The sequence below is a fragment of the Oncorhynchus keta genome, chromosome 12, assembly GCF_023373465.1.
Source record: "Oncorhynchus keta strain PuntledgeMale-10-30-2019 chromosome 12, Oket_V2, whole genome shotgun sequence".
Taxonomy (NCBI): domain Eukaryota; kingdom Metazoa; phylum Chordata; class Actinopteri; order Salmoniformes; family Salmonidae; genus Oncorhynchus; species Oncorhynchus keta.
The window spans coordinates 35587255-35608317 of record NC_068432.1 but is presented as its reverse complement, the minus strand read 5'-3'; the positions used below and the strand labels follow the sequence as shown (position 1 = coordinate 35608317).

The window sequence follows — 21063 nt, the reverse complement described above, 5'->3', positions numbered from 1 at the left end:
TCGCTGTGTATCTGTCGCTGTGTATCTGTCGCTGTGTATCTGTCGCTGTGTATCTGTCACTGTGTATCTGTCACTGTGTATCTGTCACTGTGTATCTGTCACTGTGTATCTGTCACTGTGTATCTGTCTCTGTGTATCTGTCACTGTGTATCTGTCACTGTGTATCTGTCACTGTGTATCTGTCACTGTGTATCTGTCTCTGTGTATCTGTCACTGTGTATCTGTCACTGTGTATCTGTCACTGTGTATCTGTCACTGTGTATCTGTCACTGTGTATCTGTCACTGTGTATCTGTCACTGTGTGTTTGACGCTGTGTTTCTGTCGCTGTGTGTCTGTCTCTGTGTGTCTGTCTCTGTGTGTCTGTCTCTGTGTGTCTGTCTCTGTGTATCTGTCGCTGTGTATCTGTCGCTGTGTGTTTGACGCTGTGTTTCTGTCGCTGTGTGTCTGTCTCTGTGTGTCTGTCTCTGTGTGTCTGTCTCTGTGTGTCTGTCTCTGTGTGTCTGTCTCTGTGTGTCTGTCTCTGTGTGCCTGTCTCTGTGTGCCTGTAGGAGGTTTTGCAGATGGAGAAACAGATGGGAGGGAAACTCCTGGACGAACCAAAGACACTCAACTTCAAGGACAGCACCCACAACCTGCGACTGTCCATCCACGATGTCCCACACACACTGTGGAAAAGCAAGCTACTAGCCAAGTACCAGGTACACACACACACGGAATGTAAAGACACACACAAACACCCTTGGTGCTAGTATAACCCCCACCCCCTTCTCTCCCCAGGAGTTGTCATTCCAGCAGGTGTGGTCTGGGTCCCAGAGGAACCTCCACTGTACTTTCACCCTGGAGAGGTTCTGTCCCAGCACCGTCAACCTGGCCTGTAAGCTGTGTGTTCGACAGGTGGAGGGGGAGGGACAGATCTTCCAGCTCGACACCACCCTCTCAGAGGTATGGAAATAGTACTGTATCCAGATACAGTACATACATATAGTGAACCAATGAAGTATATCAGACCTGGGTTAGATGGTGGGATTCAAATGTATTTAATTGCCATTTTTTTGTCAGCGATCTACACAAAATACTCTAACATTTGTAAAAAAAAATATATATATAAAAAAAGACAAATTAAACACAAGTATATCTTTATTAGATATGTATTCAACCCCCTGAGTCAAAACATGTTAGACTCACGTTTAGCAGCGATTACAGCTGTGAGTCTGTCTGGGTAAGTCTCTAAGAGCTTTGTACACCTGGATTGTACAATATTTGAACATTATTCTTTAAAACATTCTTCAAACTCTGTAAAGTTGGTTGTTGATCATTGCTAGACAGACATTTTAAAGTCTTGCCATAGACTTTCAAGCTGATTTAAGTCAAAACTGTAACTAAGCCACTCAGGAACATTCAATGTCATCTTGGTAAGCAACTCCAGTGTAAAGTTGGCTTTGTGTATATGCTGAAAGGTGAAATTGTCTCCCAGTGTCTGTTGGATAGCAGACTGAACTAGGTTTTCTTCTAGGATTTTGCCTTTGCTTAGCTGTATACCTTTTCTTTTTATCTAAAAAAAACTCCCTAGTCCTTGCCGTTGACAAGCATACCCATAACATGATGCAGCCACCACCATGCTTCAACATATGAAGCGTGGTATTCAGTGATGTTGTTGGATTTGCCCCAAACATTACACTTTGTTTTCAGGACATTAAGTCATGCCACGTTCTTAAGTGCAAATAGGATACATATTTTGGAATATTTTTATTCTGTACAGGCTTCCTTCTTTTCACTCTGTCATTTAGATTAGCATTGTGGAGTAACTACAATGTTGTTGATCCATCCTCAGTTATCTCCTATCACAGCCATTAAACTCTGTAACTGTTTTAAAGTCACCATTGGCCTCATGGTGAAATCCCTGAGCAATTTTCTTCCTCTCTGGCAACTGAGTTAGGAAGGACGCCTATATCTTTGTAGTGACTGGGTGCATTGATACACCTTCCAAAGTGTAATGAATAACTAACTATACAATGCTTAATAACTTTACAATGCTTACCCATCTACAGTACCAATAGCTGTCCTTCTTTGTGAGGCATTGGGACACCTTCTTAGTCTTTGTGGTTGAATCTGTATTTGAAATGTACTGCTCGACTGAGGGACCTTACAGATAATTGTATGCCTGGGGTATAGAGATGAGGTAGTCATTCAGAAATCATGTTAAACACTATTATTGCTCACAGAGTGAGTCCATGCAACTCATTGTGTGACTTGTTAAACCATTTTGTTTTTATCCTGAACTTATTTAGGCTTGCCATAACCAAGGTGTTGAATACTTATTGACTCAAGACATTTCAGCTTTTCATTTTTTATTCATTTGTAACGTTCTAAAAGCATAATTCCACTTTGACATTATGGGGTATTGTGTGTAGGCCGGTGACACAACATCTACATTTAATTCATTTCAATTCAGGATGTAACACAACGAAGTATGGAAAAAGTCAAGGGATGTGAATACTTCCCGAAGGCACGGTATTTGCTGAATCATGCATGCATGCTCAGACAAATCAGACTAACTTTAGTCTAACTGGCTTACTGCTAACTTGAGTTGAGGCTGCTGTTATATCGTATATTCCTGTCTTTTTCCATGTCTTTGTCCCTCCTGGTTGTCAGGGGTTGAGTGAGAGTTTAGTCTTCTGTCAGTGAACTATTTTACTCAGACAGTGAGCCTTGAGCCTGCTGCACTCGCTGCCCTTTCTGTGAGAGCTTGTCTTTTATGACTTATTTTATTTTTCGTAGCTCCACACAGAGCACAGCTCTAAGGGAGTAATCACTCCAATCGCACTCTGACAACCCCCTCACAAGGAGAATGGGTGAGTAAGAGATAATTGAAACAGAGATTGTACAGGGCACAGTGGATAGAGTGCTTTGCTCTAGCCCTGGTCTTACTGTATGTAGCCCCTGTTCTCTCTGAGCGTGTCCAGACCTTACTATCTGACTAGAGGCCAGGCGTAGCCCCTGTTCTCTCTGAGCGTGTCCAGACCTTACTATCTGACTAGAGGCCAGGCGTAGTTCCTGTTCTCTCTGAGCGTGTCCAGACCTTACTATCTGACTGGAGGCCAGGCGTAGTTCCTGTTCTCTCTGAGCGTGTCCAGACCTTACTATCTGACTAGAGGCCAGGCGTAGCTCCTATTCTCTCTGAGCGTGCCCAGACCTTACTATCTGACTAGAGGCCAGGCGTAGTTCCTGTTCTCTCTGAGCGTGTCCAGACCTTACTATCTGACTAGAGGCCAGGCGTAGCTCCTATTCTCTCTGAGCGTGTCCAGATCTTACTATCTGACTAGAGGCCAGGTGTAGCCCCTGTTCTCTCTGAGCGTATCCAGACCTTACTATCTGACTATAGGCCAGGCGTAGCCCCTGTTCTCTCTGAGCGTGTCCAGACCTTACTATCTGACTAGAGGCCAGGCGTAGCTCCTGTTCTCTCTGAGCGTGTCCAGACCTTACTATCTGACTAGAGGCCAGGCGTAGCTCCTGTTCTCTCTGAGCGTGTCCAGACCTTACTATCTGACTAGAGGCCAGGCGTAGCCCCTGTTCTCTCTGAGCGTGTCCAGACCTTACTATCTGACTAGAGGCCAGGCGTAGCTCCTGTTCTCTCTGAGCGTGTCCAGACCTTACTATCTGACTAGAGGCCAGGTGTAGCCCCTGTTCTCTCTGAGCGTATCCAGACCTTACTATCTGACTAGAGGCCAGGCGTAGCTCCTGTTCTCTCTGAGCGTGTCCAGACCTTACTATCTGACTAGAGGACAGGCGTAGCTCCTGTTCTCTCTGAGCGTGTCCAGACCTTACTATCTGACTAGAGGCCAGGCGTAGTCTCCTGTTCTCTGACTGCCAGGCGTGTCCAGACCTTACTATCTGACTAGAGGCCAGGCGTAGCTCCTGTTCTCTCTGAGCGTGTCCAGACCTTACTATCTGACTAGAGGCCAGGCGTAGTTCCTGTTCTCTCTGAGCGTGTCCAGACCTTACTATCTGACTAGAGGCCAGGCGTAGTTCCTGTTCTCTCTGAGCGTGTCCAGACCTTACTATCTGACTAGAGGCCAGGCGTAGCCCCTGTTCTCTCTGAGCGTGTCCAGACCTTACTATCTGACTAGAGGCCAGGCGTAGCTCCTGTTCTCTCTGAGCGTGTCCAGACCTTACTATCTGACTAGAGGCCAGGCGTAGCTCCTGTTCTCTCTGAGCGTGTCCAGACCTTACTATCTGACTAGAGGCCAGGCGTAGCTCCTGTTCTCTCTGAGCGTGTCCAGACCTTACTATCTGACTAGAGGCCAGGCGTAGCTCCTGTTCTCTCTGAGCGTGTCCAGACCTTACTATCTGACTAGAGGCCAGGCGTAGCTCCTGTTCTCTCTGAGCGTATCCAGACCTTACTATCTGACTAGAGGCCAGGCGTAGCTCCTGTTCTCTCTGAGCGTATCCAGACCTTACTATCTGACTAGAGGCCAGGCGTAGCTCCTGTTCTCTCTGAGCGTGTCCAGACCTTACTATCTGACTAGAGGCCAGGCGTAGCTCCTGTTCTCTCTGAGCGTATCCAGACCTTACTATCTGACTAGAGGCCAGGCGTAGCTCCTGTTCTCTCTGAGCAGACCTTACTATCCAGACCTTACTATCTGACTAGAGGCCAGGCGTAGCTCCTGTTCTCTCTGAGCGTGTCCAGACCTTACTATCTGACTAGAGGCCAGGCGTAGCTCCTGTTCTCTCTGGAGCGTGTCCAGACCTTACTATCTGACTAGAGGCCAGGCGTAGTTCCTGTTCTCTCTGAGCGTGTCCAGACCTTACTATCTGACTAGAGGCCAGGCGTAGTTCCTGTTCTCTCTGAGCGTGTCCAGACCTTACTATCTGACTAGAGGCCAGGCGTAGCCCCTATTCTCTCTGAGCGTGTCCAGACCTTACTATCTGACTAGAGGCCAGGCGTAGTTCCTGTTCTCTCTGAGCGTGTCCAGACCTTACTATCTGACTAGAGGCCAGGCGTAGCCCCTGTTCTCTCTGAGCGTGTCCAGACCTTACTATCTGACTAGAGGCCAGGCGTAGCTCCCTGTTCTCTCTGAGCGTGTCCAGACCTTACTATCTGACTAGAGGCCAGGCGTAGCTCCTGTTCTCTCTGAGCGTGTCCAGACCTTACTATCTGACTAGAGGCCAGGCGTAGCCCTGTTCTCTCTGAGCGTGTCCAGACCTTACTATCTGACTAGAGGCCAGGCGTAGCTCCTGTTCTCTCTGAGCGTGTCCAGACCTTACTATCTGACTAGAGGACAGGCGTAGCTCCTGTTCTCTCTGAGCGTGTCCAGACCTTACTATCTGACTAGAGGCCAGGCGTAGTTCCTGTTCTCTCTGTTACTATCTCTGAGGCCAGCGTGTCCAGACCTTACTATCTGACTAGAGGCCAGGCGTAGCTCCTGTTCTCTCTGAGCGTGTCCAGACCTTACTATCTGACTAGAGGCCAGGCGTAGCTCCTGTTCTCTCTGAGCGTGTCCAGACCTTACTATCTGACTAGAGGCCAGGCGTAGCTCCTGTTCTCTCTGAGCGTGTCCAGACCTTACTATCTGACTAGAGGCCAGGCGTAGCCCTGTTCTCTCTGAGCGTGTCCAGACCTTACTATCTGACTAGAGGCCAGGCGTAGTTCCTGTTCTCTCTGAGCGTGTCCAGACCTTACTATCTGACTAGAGGCCAGGCGTAGCTCCTGTTCTCTCTGAGCGTGTCCAGACCTTACTATCTGACTAGAGGCCAGGCGTAGCTCCTGTTCTCTCTGAGCGTGTCCAGACCTTACTATCTGACTAGAGGCCAGGCGTAGCTCCTGTTCTCTCTGAGCGTGTCCAGACCTTACTATCTGACTAGAGGCCAGGCGTAGCCCCTGTTCTCTCTGAGCGTGTCCAGACCTTACTATCTGACTAGAGGCCAGGCGTAGCTCCTGTTCTCTCTGAGCGTGTCCAGACCTTACTATCTGACAAGAGGCCAGGCGTATCTCCTGTTCTCTCTGAGCGTATCCAGACCTTACTATCTGACTAGAGGCCAGGCGTAGCTCCTGTTCTCTCTGAGCGTGTCCAGACCTTACTATCTGACTAGAGGCCAGGCGTAGCTCCTGTTCTCTCTGAGCGTGTCCAGACCTTACTATCTGACTAGAGGCCAGGCGTAGCTCCTGTTCTCTCTGAGCGTGTCCAGACCTTACTATCTGACTAGAGGCCAGGCGTAGCTCCTGTTCTCTCTGAGCGTGTCCAGACCTTACTATCTGACTAGAGGCCAGGCGTAGCTCCTGTTCTCTCTGAGCGTATCCAGACCTTACTATCTGACTAGAGGCCAGGCGTAGCCCCTGTTCTCTCTGAGCGTGTCCAGACCTTACTATCTGACTAGAGGCCAGGCGTAGCCCCTGTTCTCTCTGAGCGTGTCCAGACCTTACTATCTGACTAGAGGCCAGGCGTAGCTCCTGTTCTCTCTGAGCGTGTCCAGACCTTACTATCTGACTAGAGGCCAGGCGTAGCTCCTGTTCTCTCTGAGCGTGTCCAGACCTTACTATCTGACTAGAGGCCAGGCGTAGCTCCTGTTCTCTCTGAGCGTGTCCAGACCTTACTATCTGACTAGAGGCCAGGCGTAGCCCTGTTCTCTCTGAGCGTGTCCAGACCTTACTATCTGACTAGAGGCCAGGCGTAGCTCCTGTTCTCTCTGAGCGTGTCCAGACCTTACTATCTGACTAGAGGCCAGGCGTAGCTCCTGTTCTCTCTGAGCGTGTCCAGACCTTACTATCTGACTAGAGGCCAGGCGTAGTTCCTGTTCTCTCTGAGCGTGTCCAGACCTTACTCCAGATCTGACTAGAGGCCAGGCGTAGCTCCTGTTCTCTCTGAGCGTGTCCAGACCTTACTATCTGACTAGAGGCCAGGCGTAGCTCCTGTTCTCTCTGAGCGTGTCCAGACCTTACTATCTGACTAGAGGCCAGGCGTAGCTCCTGTTCTCTCTGAGCGTGTCCAGACCTTACTATCTGACTAGAGGCCAGGCGTAGCTCCTCCAGTTCTCTGACTGTAGCGTGTCCAGACCTTACTATCTGACTAGAGGCCAGGCGTAGTTCCTGTTCTCTCTGAGCGTGTCCAGACCTTACTATCTGACTAGAGGCCAGGCGTAGCTCCTGTTCTCTCTGAGCGTGTCCAGACCTTACTATCTGACTAGAGGCCAGGCGTAGCTCCTGTTCTCTCTGAGCGTGTCCAGACCTTACTATCTGACTAGAGGCCAGGCGTAGCTCCTGTTCTCTCTGAGCGTGTCCAGACCTTACTATCTGACTAGAGGCCAGGCGTAGCTCCTGTTCTCTCTGAGCGTGTCCAGACCTTACTATCTGACTAGAGGCCAGGCGTAGCTCCTGTTCTCTCTGAGCGTGTCCAGACCTTACTATCTGACTAGAGGCCAGGCGTAGCTCCTGTTCTCTCTGAGCGTGTCCAGACCTTACTATCTGACTAGAGGCCAGGCGTAGCTCCTGTTCTCTCTGAGCGTATCCAGACCTTACTATCTGACTAGAGGCCAGGCGTAGCTCCTGTTCTCTCTGAGCGTGTCCAGACCTTACTATCTGACTAGAGGCCAGGCGTAGCTCCTGTTCTCTCTGAGCGTGTCCAGACCTTACTATCTGACTAGAGGCCAGGCGTAGCTCCTGTTCTCTCTGAGCGTGTCCAGACCTTACTATCTGACTAGAGGCCAGGTGTAGCCCCTGCTCTGAGCGTGTCCAGACCTTACTATCTGACTAGAGGCCAGGCGTAGCTCCTGTTCTCTGAGCGTGTCCAGACCTTACTATCTGACTAGAGGCTCAGGCGTAGAGGCCAGGCGTAGCCTGTTCTCTCTGAGCGTGTCCAGACCTTACTATCTGACTAGAGGCCAGGCGTAGCTCCTGTTCTCTCTGAGCGTGTCCAGACCTTACTATCTGACTAGAGGCCAGGCGTAGCCCCTGTTCTCTCTGAGCGTGTCCAGACCTTACTATCTGACTAGAGGCCAGGCGTAGCTCCTGTTCTCTCTGAGCGTGTCCAGACCTTACTATCTGACTAGAGGCCAGGCGTAGCTCCTGTTCTCTCTGAGCGTGTCCAGACCTTACTATCTGACTAGAGGCCAGGCGTAGTTCCTGTTCTCTCTGAGCGTGTCCAGACCTTACTATCTGACTAGAGGCCAGGCGTAGCTCCTGTTCTCTCTGAGCGTGTCCAGACCTTACTATCTGACTAGAGGACAGGCGTAGCTCCTGTTCTCTCTGAGCGTGTCCAGACCTTACTATCTGACTAGAGGCCAGGCGTAGCTCCTGTTCTCTCTGAGCGTGTCCAGACCTTACTATCTGACTAGAGGCCAGGCGTACCTCTGAGCTCCAGTTCTCTCTAGCTCCTGTTCTCTCTGAGCGTGTCCAGACCTTACTATCTGACTAGAGGCCAGGCGTAGTTCCTGTTCTCTCTGAGCGTGTCCAGACCTTACTATCTGACTAGAGGCCAGGCGTAGCCCTGTTCTCTCTGAGCGTGTCCAGACCTTACTATCTGACTAGAGGCCAGGCGTAGCTCCTGTTCTCTCTGAGCGTGTCCAGACCTTACTATCTGACTAGAGGCCAGGCGTAGCTCCTGTTCTCTCTGAGCGTGTCCAGACCTTACTATCTGACTAGAGGCCAGGCGTAGCTCCTGTTCTCTCTGAGCGTGTCCAGACCTTACTATCTGACTAGAGGCCAGGCGTAGCTCCTGTTCTCTCTGAGCGTGTCCAGACCTTACTATCTGACAAGAGGCCAGGCGTATCTCCTGTTCTCTCTGAGCGTATCCAGACCTTACTATCTGACTAGAGGCCAGGCGTAGCTCCTGTTCTCTCTGAGCGTATCCAGACCTTACTATCTGACTAGAGGCCAGGCGTAGCTCCTGTTCTCTCTGAGCGTGTCCAGACCTTACTATCTGACTAGAGGCCAGGCGTAGCTCCTATTCTCTCTGAGCGTATCCAGACCTTACTATCTGACTAGAGGCCAGGCGTAGCTCCTGTTCTCTCTGAGCGTGTCCAGACCTTACTATCTGACTAGAGGCCAGGTGTAGCCCTGTTCTCTCTGAGCGTATCCAGACCTTACTATCTGACTAGAGGCCAGGCGTAGCTCCTGTTCTCTCTGAGCGTGTCCAGACCTTACTATCTGACTAGAGGCCAGGCGTAGCCCCTGTTCTCTCTGAGCGTGTCCAGACCTTACTATCTGACTAGAGGCCAGGCGTAGCTCCTGTTCTCTCTGAGCGTGTCCAGACCTTACTATCTGACTAGAGGCCAGGCGTAGCCCCTGTTCTCTCTGAGCGTGTCCAGACCTTACTATCTGACTAGAGGCCAGGCGTAGCTCCTGTTCTCTCTGAGCGTGTCCAGACCTTACTATCTGACTAGAGGCCAGGTGTAGCCCCTGTTCTCTCTGAGCGTATCCAGACCTTACTATCTGACTAGAGGCCAGGCGTAGCTCCTGTTCTCTCTGAGCGTGTCCAGACCTTACTATCTGACTAGAGGACAGGCGTAGCTCCTGTTCTCTCTGAGCGTGTCCAGACCTTACTATCTGACTAGAGGCCAGGCGTAGTTCCTGTTCTCTCTGAGCGTGTCCAGACCTTACTATCTGACTAGAGGCCAGGCGTAGCTCCTGTTCTCTCTGAGCGTGTCCAGACCTTACTATCTGACTAGAGGCCAGGCGTAGCTCCTGTTCTCTCTGAGCGTGTCCAGACCTTACTATCTGACTAGAGGCCAGGCGTAGCTCCTGTTCTCTCTGAGCGTGTCCAGACCTTACTATCTGACTAGAGGCCAGGCGTAGCTCCTGTTCTCTCTGAGCGTGTCCAGACCTTACTATCTGACTAGAGGCCAGGCGTAGCTCCTGTTCTCTCTGAGCGTGTCCAGACCTTACTATCTGACTAGAGGCCAGGCGTAGCCCTGTTCTCTCTGAGCGTGTCCAGACCTTACTATCTGACTAGAGGCCAGGCGTAGCTCCTGTTCTCTCTGAGCGTGTCCAGACCTTACTATCTGACTAGAGGCCAGGCGTAGGCGTAGCTCCTGTTCTCTCAGACAGACCTTACTATCTGACTAGAGGCCAGGCGTAGCCCCTGTTCTCTCTGAGCGTGTCCAGACCTTACTATCTGACTAGAGGCCAGGCGTAGCTCCTGTTCTCTCTGAGCGTGTCCAGACCTTACTATCTGACTAGAGGCCAGGCGTATCTCCTGTTCTCTCTGAGCGTGTCCAGACCTTACTATCTGACTAGAGGCCAGGCGTAGCTCCTGTTCTCTCTGAGCGTGTCCAGACCTTACTATCTGACTAGAGGCCAGGCGTAGCTCCTGTTCTCTCTGAGCGTGTCCAGACCTTACTATCTGACTAGAGGCCAGGCGTAGCCCTGTTCTCTCTGAGCGTATCCAGACCTTACTATCTGACTAGAGGCCAGGCGTAGCTCCTGTTCTCTCTGAGCGTGTCCAGACCTTACTATCTGACTAGAGGCCAGGCGTATCCAGACGTGTCCAGACCTTACTATCTGACTAGAGGCCAGGCGTAGCTCCTGTTCTCTCTGAGCGTGTCCAGACCTTACTATCTGACTAGAGGCCAGGCGTAGCCCTGTTCTCTCTGAGCGTGTCCAGACCTTACTATCTGACTAGAGGCCAGGCGTAGCTCCTATTCTCTCTGAGCGTATCCAGACCTTACTATCTGACTAGAGGCCAGGCGTAGCCCTGTTCTCTCTGAGCGTGTCCAGACCTTACTATCTGACTAGAGGCCAGGCGTAGCCCCTGTTCTCTCTGAGCGTGTCCAGACCTTACTATCTGACTAGAGGCCAGGCGTAGCTCCTGTTCTCTCTGAGCGTGTCCAGACCTTACTATCTGACTAGAGGCCAGGTGTAGCCCCTGTTCTCTCTGAGCGTATCCAGATCTTACTATCTGACTAGAGGCCAGGCGTAGCTCCTGTTCTCTCTGAGCGTGTCCAGACCTTACTATCTGACTAGAGGCCAGGCGTAGCTCCTGTTCTCTCTGAGCGTGTCCAGACCTTACTATCTGACTAGAGGCCAGGCGTAGCTCCTGTTCTCTCTGAGCGTGTCCAGACCTTACTATCTGACTAGAGGCCAGGCGTAGCTCCTGTTCTCTCTGAGCGTGTCCAGACCTTACTATCTGACTAGAGGCCAGGCGTAGTTCCTGTTCTCTCTGAGCGTGTCCAGACCTTACTATCTGACTAGAGGCCAGGCGTAGCTCCTGTTCTCTCTGAGCGTGTCCAGACCTTACTATCTGACTAGAGGCCAGGCGTAGCTCCTGTTCTCTCTGAGCGTGTCCAGACCTTACTATCTGACTAGAGGCCAGGCGTAGCTCCTGTTCTCTCTGAGCGTGTCCAGACCTTACTATCTGACTAGAGGCCAGGCGTAGCTCCTGTTCTCTCTGAGCGTGTCCAGACCTTACTATCTGACTAGAGGCCAGGCGTAGTTCCTGTTCTCTCTGAGCGTGTCCAGACCTTACTATCTGACTAGAGGCCAGGCGTAGCTCCTGTTCTCTCTGAGCGTGTCCAGACCTTACTATCTGACTAGAGGCCAGGCGTAGCCCCTGTTCTCTCTGAGCGTGTCCAGACCTTACTATCTGACTAGAGGCCAGGCGTAGCTCCTGTTCTCTCTGAGCGTGTCCAGACCTTACTATCTGACTAGAGGCCAGGCGTAGCTCCTGTTCTCTCTGAGCGTGTCCAGACCTTACTATCTGACTAGAGGCCAGGCGTAGCTCCTGTTCTCTCTGAGCGTGTCCAGACCTTACTATCTGACTAGAGGCCAGGCGTAGCCCTGTTCTCTCTGAGCGTGTCCAGACTTACTATCTGACTAGAGGCCAGGCGTATCTGACTCCAGACCTTACTATCTGACAGAGGCGTAGCTCCTGTTCTCTCTGAGCGTGTCCAGACCTTACTATCTGACTAGAGGCCAGGCGTAGCTCCTGTTCTCTCTGAGCGTGTCCAGACCTTACTATCTGACTAGAGGCCAGGCGTAGAGGCCAGGCGTAGTTCTGTTCTGTCCAGACCTTACTATCTGACTGCCAGCGTATCCAGACCTTACTATCTGACTAGAGGCCAGGCGTAGCTCCCTGTTCTCTCTGAGCGTGTCCAGACCTTACTATCTGACTAGAGGCCAGGCGTAGCTCCTGTTCTCTCTGAGCGTATCCAGACCTTACTATCTGACTAGAGGCCAGGCGTAGCTCCTGTTCTCTCTGAGCGTGTCCAGACCTTACTATCTGACTAGAGGCCAGGCGTAGCTCCTGTTCTCTCTGAGCGTATCCAGACCTTACTATCTGACTAGAGGCCAGGCGTAGCTCCTGTTCTCTCTGAGCGTGTCCAGACCTTACTATCTGACTAGAGGCCAGGCGTAGCCCTGTTCTCTCTGAGCGTGTCCAGACCTTACTATCTGACTAGAGGCCAGGCATAGCTCCTGTTCTCTCTGAGCGTATCCAGACCTTACTATCTGACTAGAGGCCAGGCGTAGCTCCTGTTCTCTCTGAGCGTATCCAGACCTTACTATCTGACTAGAGGCCAGGCGTAGCTCCTGTTCTCTCTGAGCGTGTCCAGACCTTACTATCTGACTAGAGGCCAGGCGTAGCCCCTGTTCTCTCTGAGCGTATCCAGACCTTACTATCTGACTAGAGGACAGGCGTAGCTCCTGTTCTCTCTGAGCGTGTCCAGACCTTACTATCTGACTAGAGGCCAGGCGTAGCTCCTGTTCTCTCTGAGCGTGTCCAGACCTTACTATCTGACTAGAGGCCAGGCGTAGCCTCCTGTTCTCTCTGAGCGTGTCCAGACCTTACTATCTGACTAGAGGCCAGGCGTAGCTCCTGTTCTCTCTGAGCGTGTCCAGACCTTACTATCTGACAAGAGGCCAGGCGTAGCTCCTGTTCTCCTGAGCGTATCCAGACCTTACTATCTGACTAGAGGCCAGGCGTAGCTCCTGTTCTCTCTGAGCGTATCCAGACCTTACTATCTGACTAGAGGCCAGGCGTAGCTCCTGTTCTCTCTGAGCGTGTCCAGACCTTACTATCTGACTAGAGGCCAGGCGTAGCTCCTGTTCTCTCTGAGCGTGTCCAGACCTTACTATCTGACTAGAGGCCAGGCGTAGCTCCTGTTCTCTCTGAGCGTATCCAGACCTTACTATCTGACTAGAGGCCAGGCGTAGCTCCTGTTCTCTCTGAGCGTGTCCAGACCTTACTATCTGACTAGAGGCCAGGCGTAGCCCCTGTTCTCTCTGAGCGTGTCCAGACCTTACTATCTGACTAGAGGCCAGGCGTAGCTCCTATTCTCTCTGAGCGTGTCCAGACCTTACTATCTGACTAGAGGCCAGGCGTAGCCCTGTTCTCTCTGAGCGTGTCCAGACCTTACTATCTGACTAGAGGCCAGGCGTAGCTCCTGTTCTCTCTGAGCGTGTCCAGACCTTACTATCTGACTAGAGGCCAGGCGTAGCCCTGTTCTCTCTGAGCGTGTCCAGACCTTACTATCTGACTAGAGGCCAGGCGTAGTTCCTGTTCTCTCTGAGCGTGTCCAGACCTTACTATCTGACTAGAGGCCAGGCGTAGCTCCTGTTCTCTCTGAGCGTGTCCAGACCTTACTATCTGACTAGAGGCCAGGCGTAGTTCCTGTTCTCTCTGAGCGTATCCAGACCTTACTATCTGACTAGAGGCCAGGCGTAGCTCCTGTTCTCTCTGAGCGTGTCCAGACCTTACTATCTGACTAGAGGCCAGGCGTAGCTCCTGTTCTCTCTGAGCGTGTCCAGACCTTACTATCTGACTAGAGGCCAGGCGTAGCTCCTGTTCTCTCTGAGCGTGTCCAGACCTTACTATCTGACTAGAGGCCAGGCGTAGCTCCTGTTTCTCTCTGAGCGTGTCCAGACCTTACTATCTGACTAGAGGCCAGGCGTAGTTCCTGTTCTCTCTGAGCGTGTCCAGACCTTACTATCTGACTAGAGGCCAGGCGTAGCCCTGTTCTCTCTGAGCGTGTCCAGACCTTACTATCTGACTAGAGGCCAGGCGTAGCTCCTGTTCTCTCTGAGCGTGTCCAGACCTTACTATCTGACTAGAGGCCAGGCGTAGCTCCTGTTCTCTCTGAGCGTGTCCAGACCTTACTATCTGACTAGAGGCCAGGCGTAGCCCTGTTCTCTCTGAGCGTGTCCAGACCTTACTATCTGACTAGAGGCCAGGCGTAGCTCCTGTTCTCTCTGAGCGTGTCCAGACCTTACTATCTGACTAGAGGCCAGGCGTAGCTCCTGACCTTCTCTCTGAGCGTATCCAGACCTTACTATCTGACTAGAGGCCAGGCGTAGCTCCTGTTCTCTCTGAGCGTATCCAGACCTTACTATCTGACTAGAGGCCAGGCGTAGCTCCTGTTCTCTCTGAGCGTGTCCAGACCTTACTATCTGACTAGAGGCCAGGCGTAGCTCCTATTCTCTCTGAGCGTATCCAGACCTTACTATCTGACTAGAGGCCAGGCGTAGCTCCTGTTCTCTCTGAGCGTGTCCAGACCTTACTATCTGACTAGAGGCCAGGCGTAGCTCCTGTTCTCTCTGAGCGTATCCAGACCTTACTATCTGACTAGAGACCAGGTGTAGCTCCTGTTCTCTCTGAGCGTGTCCAGACCTTACTATCTGACTAGAGGCCAGGCGTAGCCCCTGTTCTCTCTGAGCATGTCCAGACCTTACTATCTGACTAGAGGCCAGGCGTAGCTCCTATTCTCTCTGAGCGTATCCAGACCTTACTATCTGACTAGAGGCCAGGCGTAGCTCCTGTTCTCTCTGAGCGTATCCAGACCTTACTATCTGACTAGAGGCCAGGCGTAGCTCCTGTTCTCTCTGAGCGTATCCAGACCTTACTATCTGACTAGAGGCCAGGCGTAGCCCTGTTCTCTCTGAGCGTATCCAGACCTTACTATCTGACTAGAGGCCAGGCGTAGCTCCTGTTCTCTCTGAGCGTGTCCAGACCTTACTATCTGACTAGAGGCCAGGCGTAGCTCCTGTTCTCTCTGAGCGTGTCCAGACCTTACTATCTGACTAGAGGCCAGGCGTAGCCCTGTTCTCTCTGAGCGTGTCCAGACCTTACTATCTGACTAGAGGACAGGCGTAGCTCCTGTTCTCTCTGAGCGTGTCCAGACCTTACTATCTGACTAGAGGCCAGGCGTAGCTCCTGTTCTCTCTGAGCGTGTCCAGACCTTACTATCTGACTAGAGGCCAGGCGTAGCTCCTGTTCTCTCTGAGCGTGTCCAGACCTTACTATCTGACTAGAGGCCAGGCGTAGCTCCTGTTCTCTCTGAGCGTGTCCAGACCTTACTATCTGACTAGAGGCCAGGCGTAGCTCCTGTTCTCTCTGAGCGTGTCCAGACCTTACTATCTGACTAGAGGACAGGCGTAGCTCCTGTTCTCTCTGAGCGTGTCCAGACCTTACTATCTGACTAGAGGCCAGGCGTAGTTCCTGTTCTCTCTGAGCGTGTCCAGACCTTACTATCTGACTAGAGGCCAGGCGTAGCCCCTGTTCTCTCTGAGCGTGTCCAGACCTTACTATCTGACTAGAGGCCAGGCGTAGCTCCTGTTCTCTCTGAGCGTGTCCAGACCTTACTATCTGACTAGAGGCCAGGCGTAGCTCCTGTTCTCTCTGAGCGTGTCCAGACCTTACTATCTGACTAGAGGCCAGGCGTAGCCCTGTTCTCTCTGAGCGTGTCCAGACCTTACTATCTGACTAGAGGCCAGGCGTAGCTCCTGTTCTCTCTGAGCGTGTCCAGACCTTACTATCTGACTAGAGGCCAGGCGTAGCTCCTGTTCTCTCTGAGCGTATCCAGACCTTACTATCTGACTAGAGGCCAGGCGTAGCTCCTGTTCTCTCTGAGCGTATCCAGATCTTACTATCTGACTAGAGGCCAGGCGTAGCTCCTGTTCTCTCTGAGCGTGTCCAGACCTTACTATCTGACTAGAGGCCAGGCGTAGCTCCTATTCTCTCTGAGCGTATCCAGACCTTACTATCTGACTAGAGGCCAGGCGTAGCTCCTGTTCTCTCTGAGCGTGTCCAGACCTTACTATCTGACTGGAGGCCAGGCGTAGCTCCTGTTCTCTCTAGAGGAGCGTATCCAGACCTTACTATCTGACTAGAGGCCAGGTGTAGCTCCTGTTCTCTCTGAGCGTGTCCAGACCTTACTATCTGACTAGAGGCCAGGCGTAGCCCCTGTTCTCTCTGAGCATGTCCAGACCTTACTATCTGACTAGAGGCCAGGCGTAGCTCCTATTCTCTCTGAGCGTATCCAGACCTTACTATCTGACTAGAGGCCAGGCGTAGCTCCTGTTCTCTCTGAGCGTATCCAGACCTTACTATCTGACTAGAGGCCAGGCGTAGCTCCTGTTCTCTCTGAGCGTATCCAGACCTTACTATCTGACTAGAGGCCAGGCGTAGCCCCTGTTCTCTCTGAGCGTATCCAGACCTTACTATCTGACTAGAGGCCAGGCGTAGCTCCTGTTCTCTCTGAGCGTGTCCAGACCTTACTATCTGACTAGAGGCCAGGCGTAGCTCCTGTTCTCTCTGAGCGTGTCCAGACCTTACTATCTGACTAGAGGCCAGGCGTAGCCCCTGTTCTCTCTGAGCGTGTCCAGACCTTACTATCTGACTAGAGGCCAGGCGTAGCCCCTGTTCTCTCTGAGCGTGTCCAGACCTTACTATCTGACTAGAGGCCAGGCGTAGCTCCTGTTCTCTCTGAGCGTGTCCAGACCTTACTATCTGACTAGAGGCCAGGCGTAGCCCCTGTTCTCTCTGAACTTGTCCAGACCTTACTATCTGACTAGAGGCCAGGCGTAGCCCCTGTTCTCTCTGAGCGTGTCCAGACCTTACTATCTGACTAGAGGCCAGGCGTAGCTCCTGTTCTCTCTGAGCGTGTCCAGACCTTACTATCTGACTAGAGGCCAGGCGTAGTTCCTGTTCTCTCTGAGCGTATCCAGACCTTACTATCTGACTAGAGGCCAGGCGTAGCTCCTGTTCTCTCTGAGCGTATCCAGACCTTACTATCTGACTAGAGGCCAGGCGTAGCTCCTGTTCTCTCTGAGCGTATCCAGACCTTACTATCTGACTAGAGGCCAGGCGTAGTCCCTGTTCTCTCTGAGCGTGTCCAGACGTTACTATCTGACTAGAGGCCAGGCATAGCTCCTGTTCTCTCTGAGCGTATCCAGACCTTACTATCTGACTAGAGGCCAGGCTTAGCTCCTGTTCTCTCTGAGCGTGTCCAGACCTTACTATCTGACTAGAGGCCAGGCGTAGCCCCTGTTCTCTCTGAGCGTGTCCAGACCTTACTATCTGACTAGAGGCCAGGCGTAGTTCCTGTTCTCTCTGAGCGTGTCCAGACCTTACTATCTGACTAGAGGCCAGGCGTAGTTCCTGTTCTCTCTGAGCGTATCCAGACCTTACTATCTGACTAGAGGCCAGGCGTAGCTCCTGTTCTCTCTGAGCGTATCCAGACCTTACTATCTGACTAGAGGCCAGGCGTAGCCCTGTTCTCTCTGAGCGTGTCCAGACCTTACTATCTGACTAGAGGCCAGGCGTAGCCCCTGTTCTCTCTGAGCGTGTCCAGACCTTACTATCTGACTAGAGGCCAGGCGTAGCCCCTGTTCTCTCTGAGCGTGTCCAGACCTTACTATCTGACTAGAGGCCAGGCGTAGTTCCTGTTCTCTCTGAGCGTGTCCAGACCTTACTATCTGACTAGAGGCCAGGCGTAGCTCCTGTTCTCTCTGAGCGTGTCTAGACCTTACTACTATCTGACTGGAATAATGTTATGAATACATGCGCTAATTCGAATGAGAACTTGTAACACTAGCTCCAACAATCTTCTCCCAAATAATAATTTCAATCAATTCAAATAGTTGTATCCTGTACTGACATCAATCTCTCTCCTCCATCTCCATCTCCAGGACACCCAGAGTATCGACACGTCTCTGCTGGACCCAGCCAGTAACATCACAACCCTGGTGGGGCCCAATGCCTTCCGCATTCCCCTCTCCATCAGACAGAAGCTCTGTGGCAGCCTGGACGCCCCACAGAACCGAGGAAACGACTGGAGGATGCTGGCACACAAACTGAACCTGGACAGGTGAGGATGGGATGGGACCGTGTGTGTGTGTGTGTGTGTGTGTGTGTGTGTGTGTGTGTGTGTGTGTGTGTGTGTGTGTGTGTGTGTGTGTGTGTGTGTGTTTGTGTGTGTGTGTGTGTGTGTGTGTGTGTGTGTTTGTGTGTGTGTGTGTGTGTGTGTGTGTGTGTGTGTGTGTGTGTGTGTGTGTGTGTGTGTGTGTGTGTAAACAGCAGGGGCTCCCTTATCACAGACAGCAGTAGGAGTTAAACCAGCAGCAGGAGGGATGACTTTCCCCTCCATCGTTCCCCCTCCCTCCCTCACCTCTTATCCCCTTTCTCACCCACACCCTTACTCCACCTCTCCCTACCTTTCAGAGAGCTCAGAGCTGGATGAAAGTAGTTCTGACCATCCGCTTTTAACCTAGTTGTTGTTCATTTAAATGATGACACTGGATATTCATAAAGCTCAGGCAGAGTATGCAAACTCCATATAACCTCTCTCTCCGTCTCTCTACCTCTCTGCCTCTCTCTCTGTCTGTCTTTCTCTCTCTCGCTCTCTCTGTCTCTCTCTCGCTGTCTCTCTTTCTCTCTGTCTTGCTCTCTCTGTCTCTCTCTCGCTGTCTCTCTTTCTCTCTGTCTCTCTCTCTATATATATATATATATATCAGGTATTTGAATTACTTTGCCACTAAATCCAGTCCTACGGGGGTGATTCTGGACCTTTGGGAGGCCCAACACTTCCCTGACGGGAACCTCGGCCGCCTGGCTGCCGTGCTGGAGGAGATGGGTCGCCATGAGAACCTCGTGCTCATGGCAACAGACCACTGACACCCGTCCTTCAAAGAACAGGAAGTTCCAGGGAGGAGTAAGAGATGAGTCACAGAGAAAAGAGAGAGAGGAACACAGGACAGGCAGAAATACAGGACAGGCAGAGCAAGACCTCTCTTCCATCAGAGAACACACATCCATAGAGACACACACACAAACATACACAAAAATATAAACGCAACATGCAACAATTTCATAGGTTTTGTGAGTTACAGTTCATATAAGGAAATCAGTCAATTGAAATAAACTCATTAGGCCCTAATCTATGGTATACATGTACATTTTAGAGTGACTTTTGATTGTCCCCAGCACAAGGTGCACCTGTGTAATGATCATGCTGTTTAATCAACTTCCTGATATGCTACACATGTCAGGTGAATGGACTATCTTTCCAAAGGCAAAATGCTCACTAACAGGAATGTAAACACATTTGTGCAGAAAATTTAGAGCGAAATAAGCTTTTTGTGCATATGGAACATTTCTGGGATCTTTTATTTCAGCTCATGAGAAATGAGACCAACACTTTACATGTTGCGTTTATATCTTGTTCAATATACTTAGCATAGCCCCGCTCCACTTTCAATATATTGAACTAGGATGTTAGTGAGCCCTGTCTGTACTCTCTCTGGTACAGTTTTCTTTACCTTGATACAGTTTCCTAGGAAACGCTTGATAGTTCTGTCCATATATTGGATGACCTCATGGACGTCTCTCTGTGGTGACAGACTGGCTCAGAGCAGAGGAACATGGGAAGGGGTGTGGCCAGAGGGAGTGGGGAAGGCCCCTCCCACTTCAACTGCCCTATGTGTCCTCATGGTAACTCCTGGAACCAACAATACTGTTTCAGGACTCGTCAACATTTCTAATGAAAGAACTTGTTTCGGTGACTATATACATCTGTATTTAACACATCTATTTATACACAAATATGTCTCCTGTATTTTATGCAGTCTAATATTGATTACTTTAGGCTGCGTTTACACATAGCCATCTTTTGACCAATCAGATCTTTTCACAGCAGATCTTTTTCAGAGCTGATCTGATTGGTCAAAAGACAAATTTGTAAAACAATATCAGAATTGAGCTGCCCGTGTAAACATAGCCTTGGAGTTCTCTTGTGTTCCCTTTCTTTTCATTGTGTCAACGTGCCCCCTGGTGGATTCTCTTGTTAATGACGCCTACTGTACAGTCACTGAAACAAAGCCAGTAGAACAACCTGTACATAAGCAGAACATTGAAAACTCTAACCTTTTACAGTGTTAGTAAGACTGTCATCATTAATATTAACTGTTGTCATTCCTGTTGTGTATTATTATTGTTTTACAATTATTTTTTGTTACTTTCTATTCTTCAATTATTTACAATTTGCCTATTTAATTTGAAAAGTATATATTTTGGTTTAGATTGCGTTATCAAGTGTTGGTTTATTAGCCCATAAAACCAATGATGCTGATAGATGGAACTGTTTGAGAGGTCAGTGAGAGGTCATTCAATCAAAGGTCAAAGTTCAGTAGTTATCGCTCACTGCATGCCAGTCAGCATAGTAGGGTCATCACTGTCTGGCCAAGTTACAAAATCAGAAGTTCTAAAATGTAGCTTCTTACAATCAGATTTTGAACCTAGCCCTAACCTTAACCTCACTGGTAACCTTATACCTAACCCTAACCTTAAATCGAGACAAAAAAGTTTATTTTCATAAATGTTTCCAATATAGACAAATTTGACTGACTTTGCAGGTTGGTCATCAAGTGGGAACCGTATAATGGAGAATCTCAATCTGCTCTCATCATGTATGGTCCTCTGATGATGACCTCATTCATATGAGACAGAACCAGGGTAGTGGAAGAGATGCGAGTCTGTCTCTCAAGGTGGAAGATGGGTCATTTGTTGATAGACAAATATATTTTTTCTTAGGACTGATGCAGCCTGATACGATTGTCTTTTTACCAAATAATTGACATAATATTATGTACAATTCCACACAAGCGTTCTCTTTCATCAGGTCAAAATACGTGCCATTTGATTGTTTCGCACCAAGTTACTGAATGACAGTTGCTGTTGACGTTGAGCGGGGGGAATAGAAATAGGTGAAATAATGGGAAATGTTATGCATTATCTATTTATTTCTATTTGAAATGGGAAATTCAGTATAAGGATTGTATGATAGCATATGTGTAAAATAAT

The 21063-nt window shown here is 50.4% G+C and overlaps 1 protein-coding gene across 4 annotated transcripts in view; it reads left to right on the top strand.

Moving 5' to 3' along the window:
• Positions 1-21063, top strand: part of LOC118372846 (netrin receptor UNC5C-like) — a 343833-nt gene that overhangs the window by 322416 nt on the left and 354 nt on the right. For all 4 annotated transcript variants that reach the window (XM_052458143.1, XM_052458145.1, XM_052458144.1 and 1 more), the window contains 4 exons: positions 550-699; positions 779-943; positions 17895-18073; positions 18720-21063. The exon at positions 18720-21063 is cut by the window's right edge and continues 354 nt beyond it. In XM_052458143.1, the coding sequence (XP_052314103.1) occupies positions 550-699; positions 779-943; positions 17895-18073; positions 18720-18879 (654 nt within the window). In that variant the 3' untranslated portion in view covers positions 18880-21063. The remainder of the gene's footprint in view (positions 1-549; positions 700-778; positions 944-17894; positions 18074-18719) is intronic.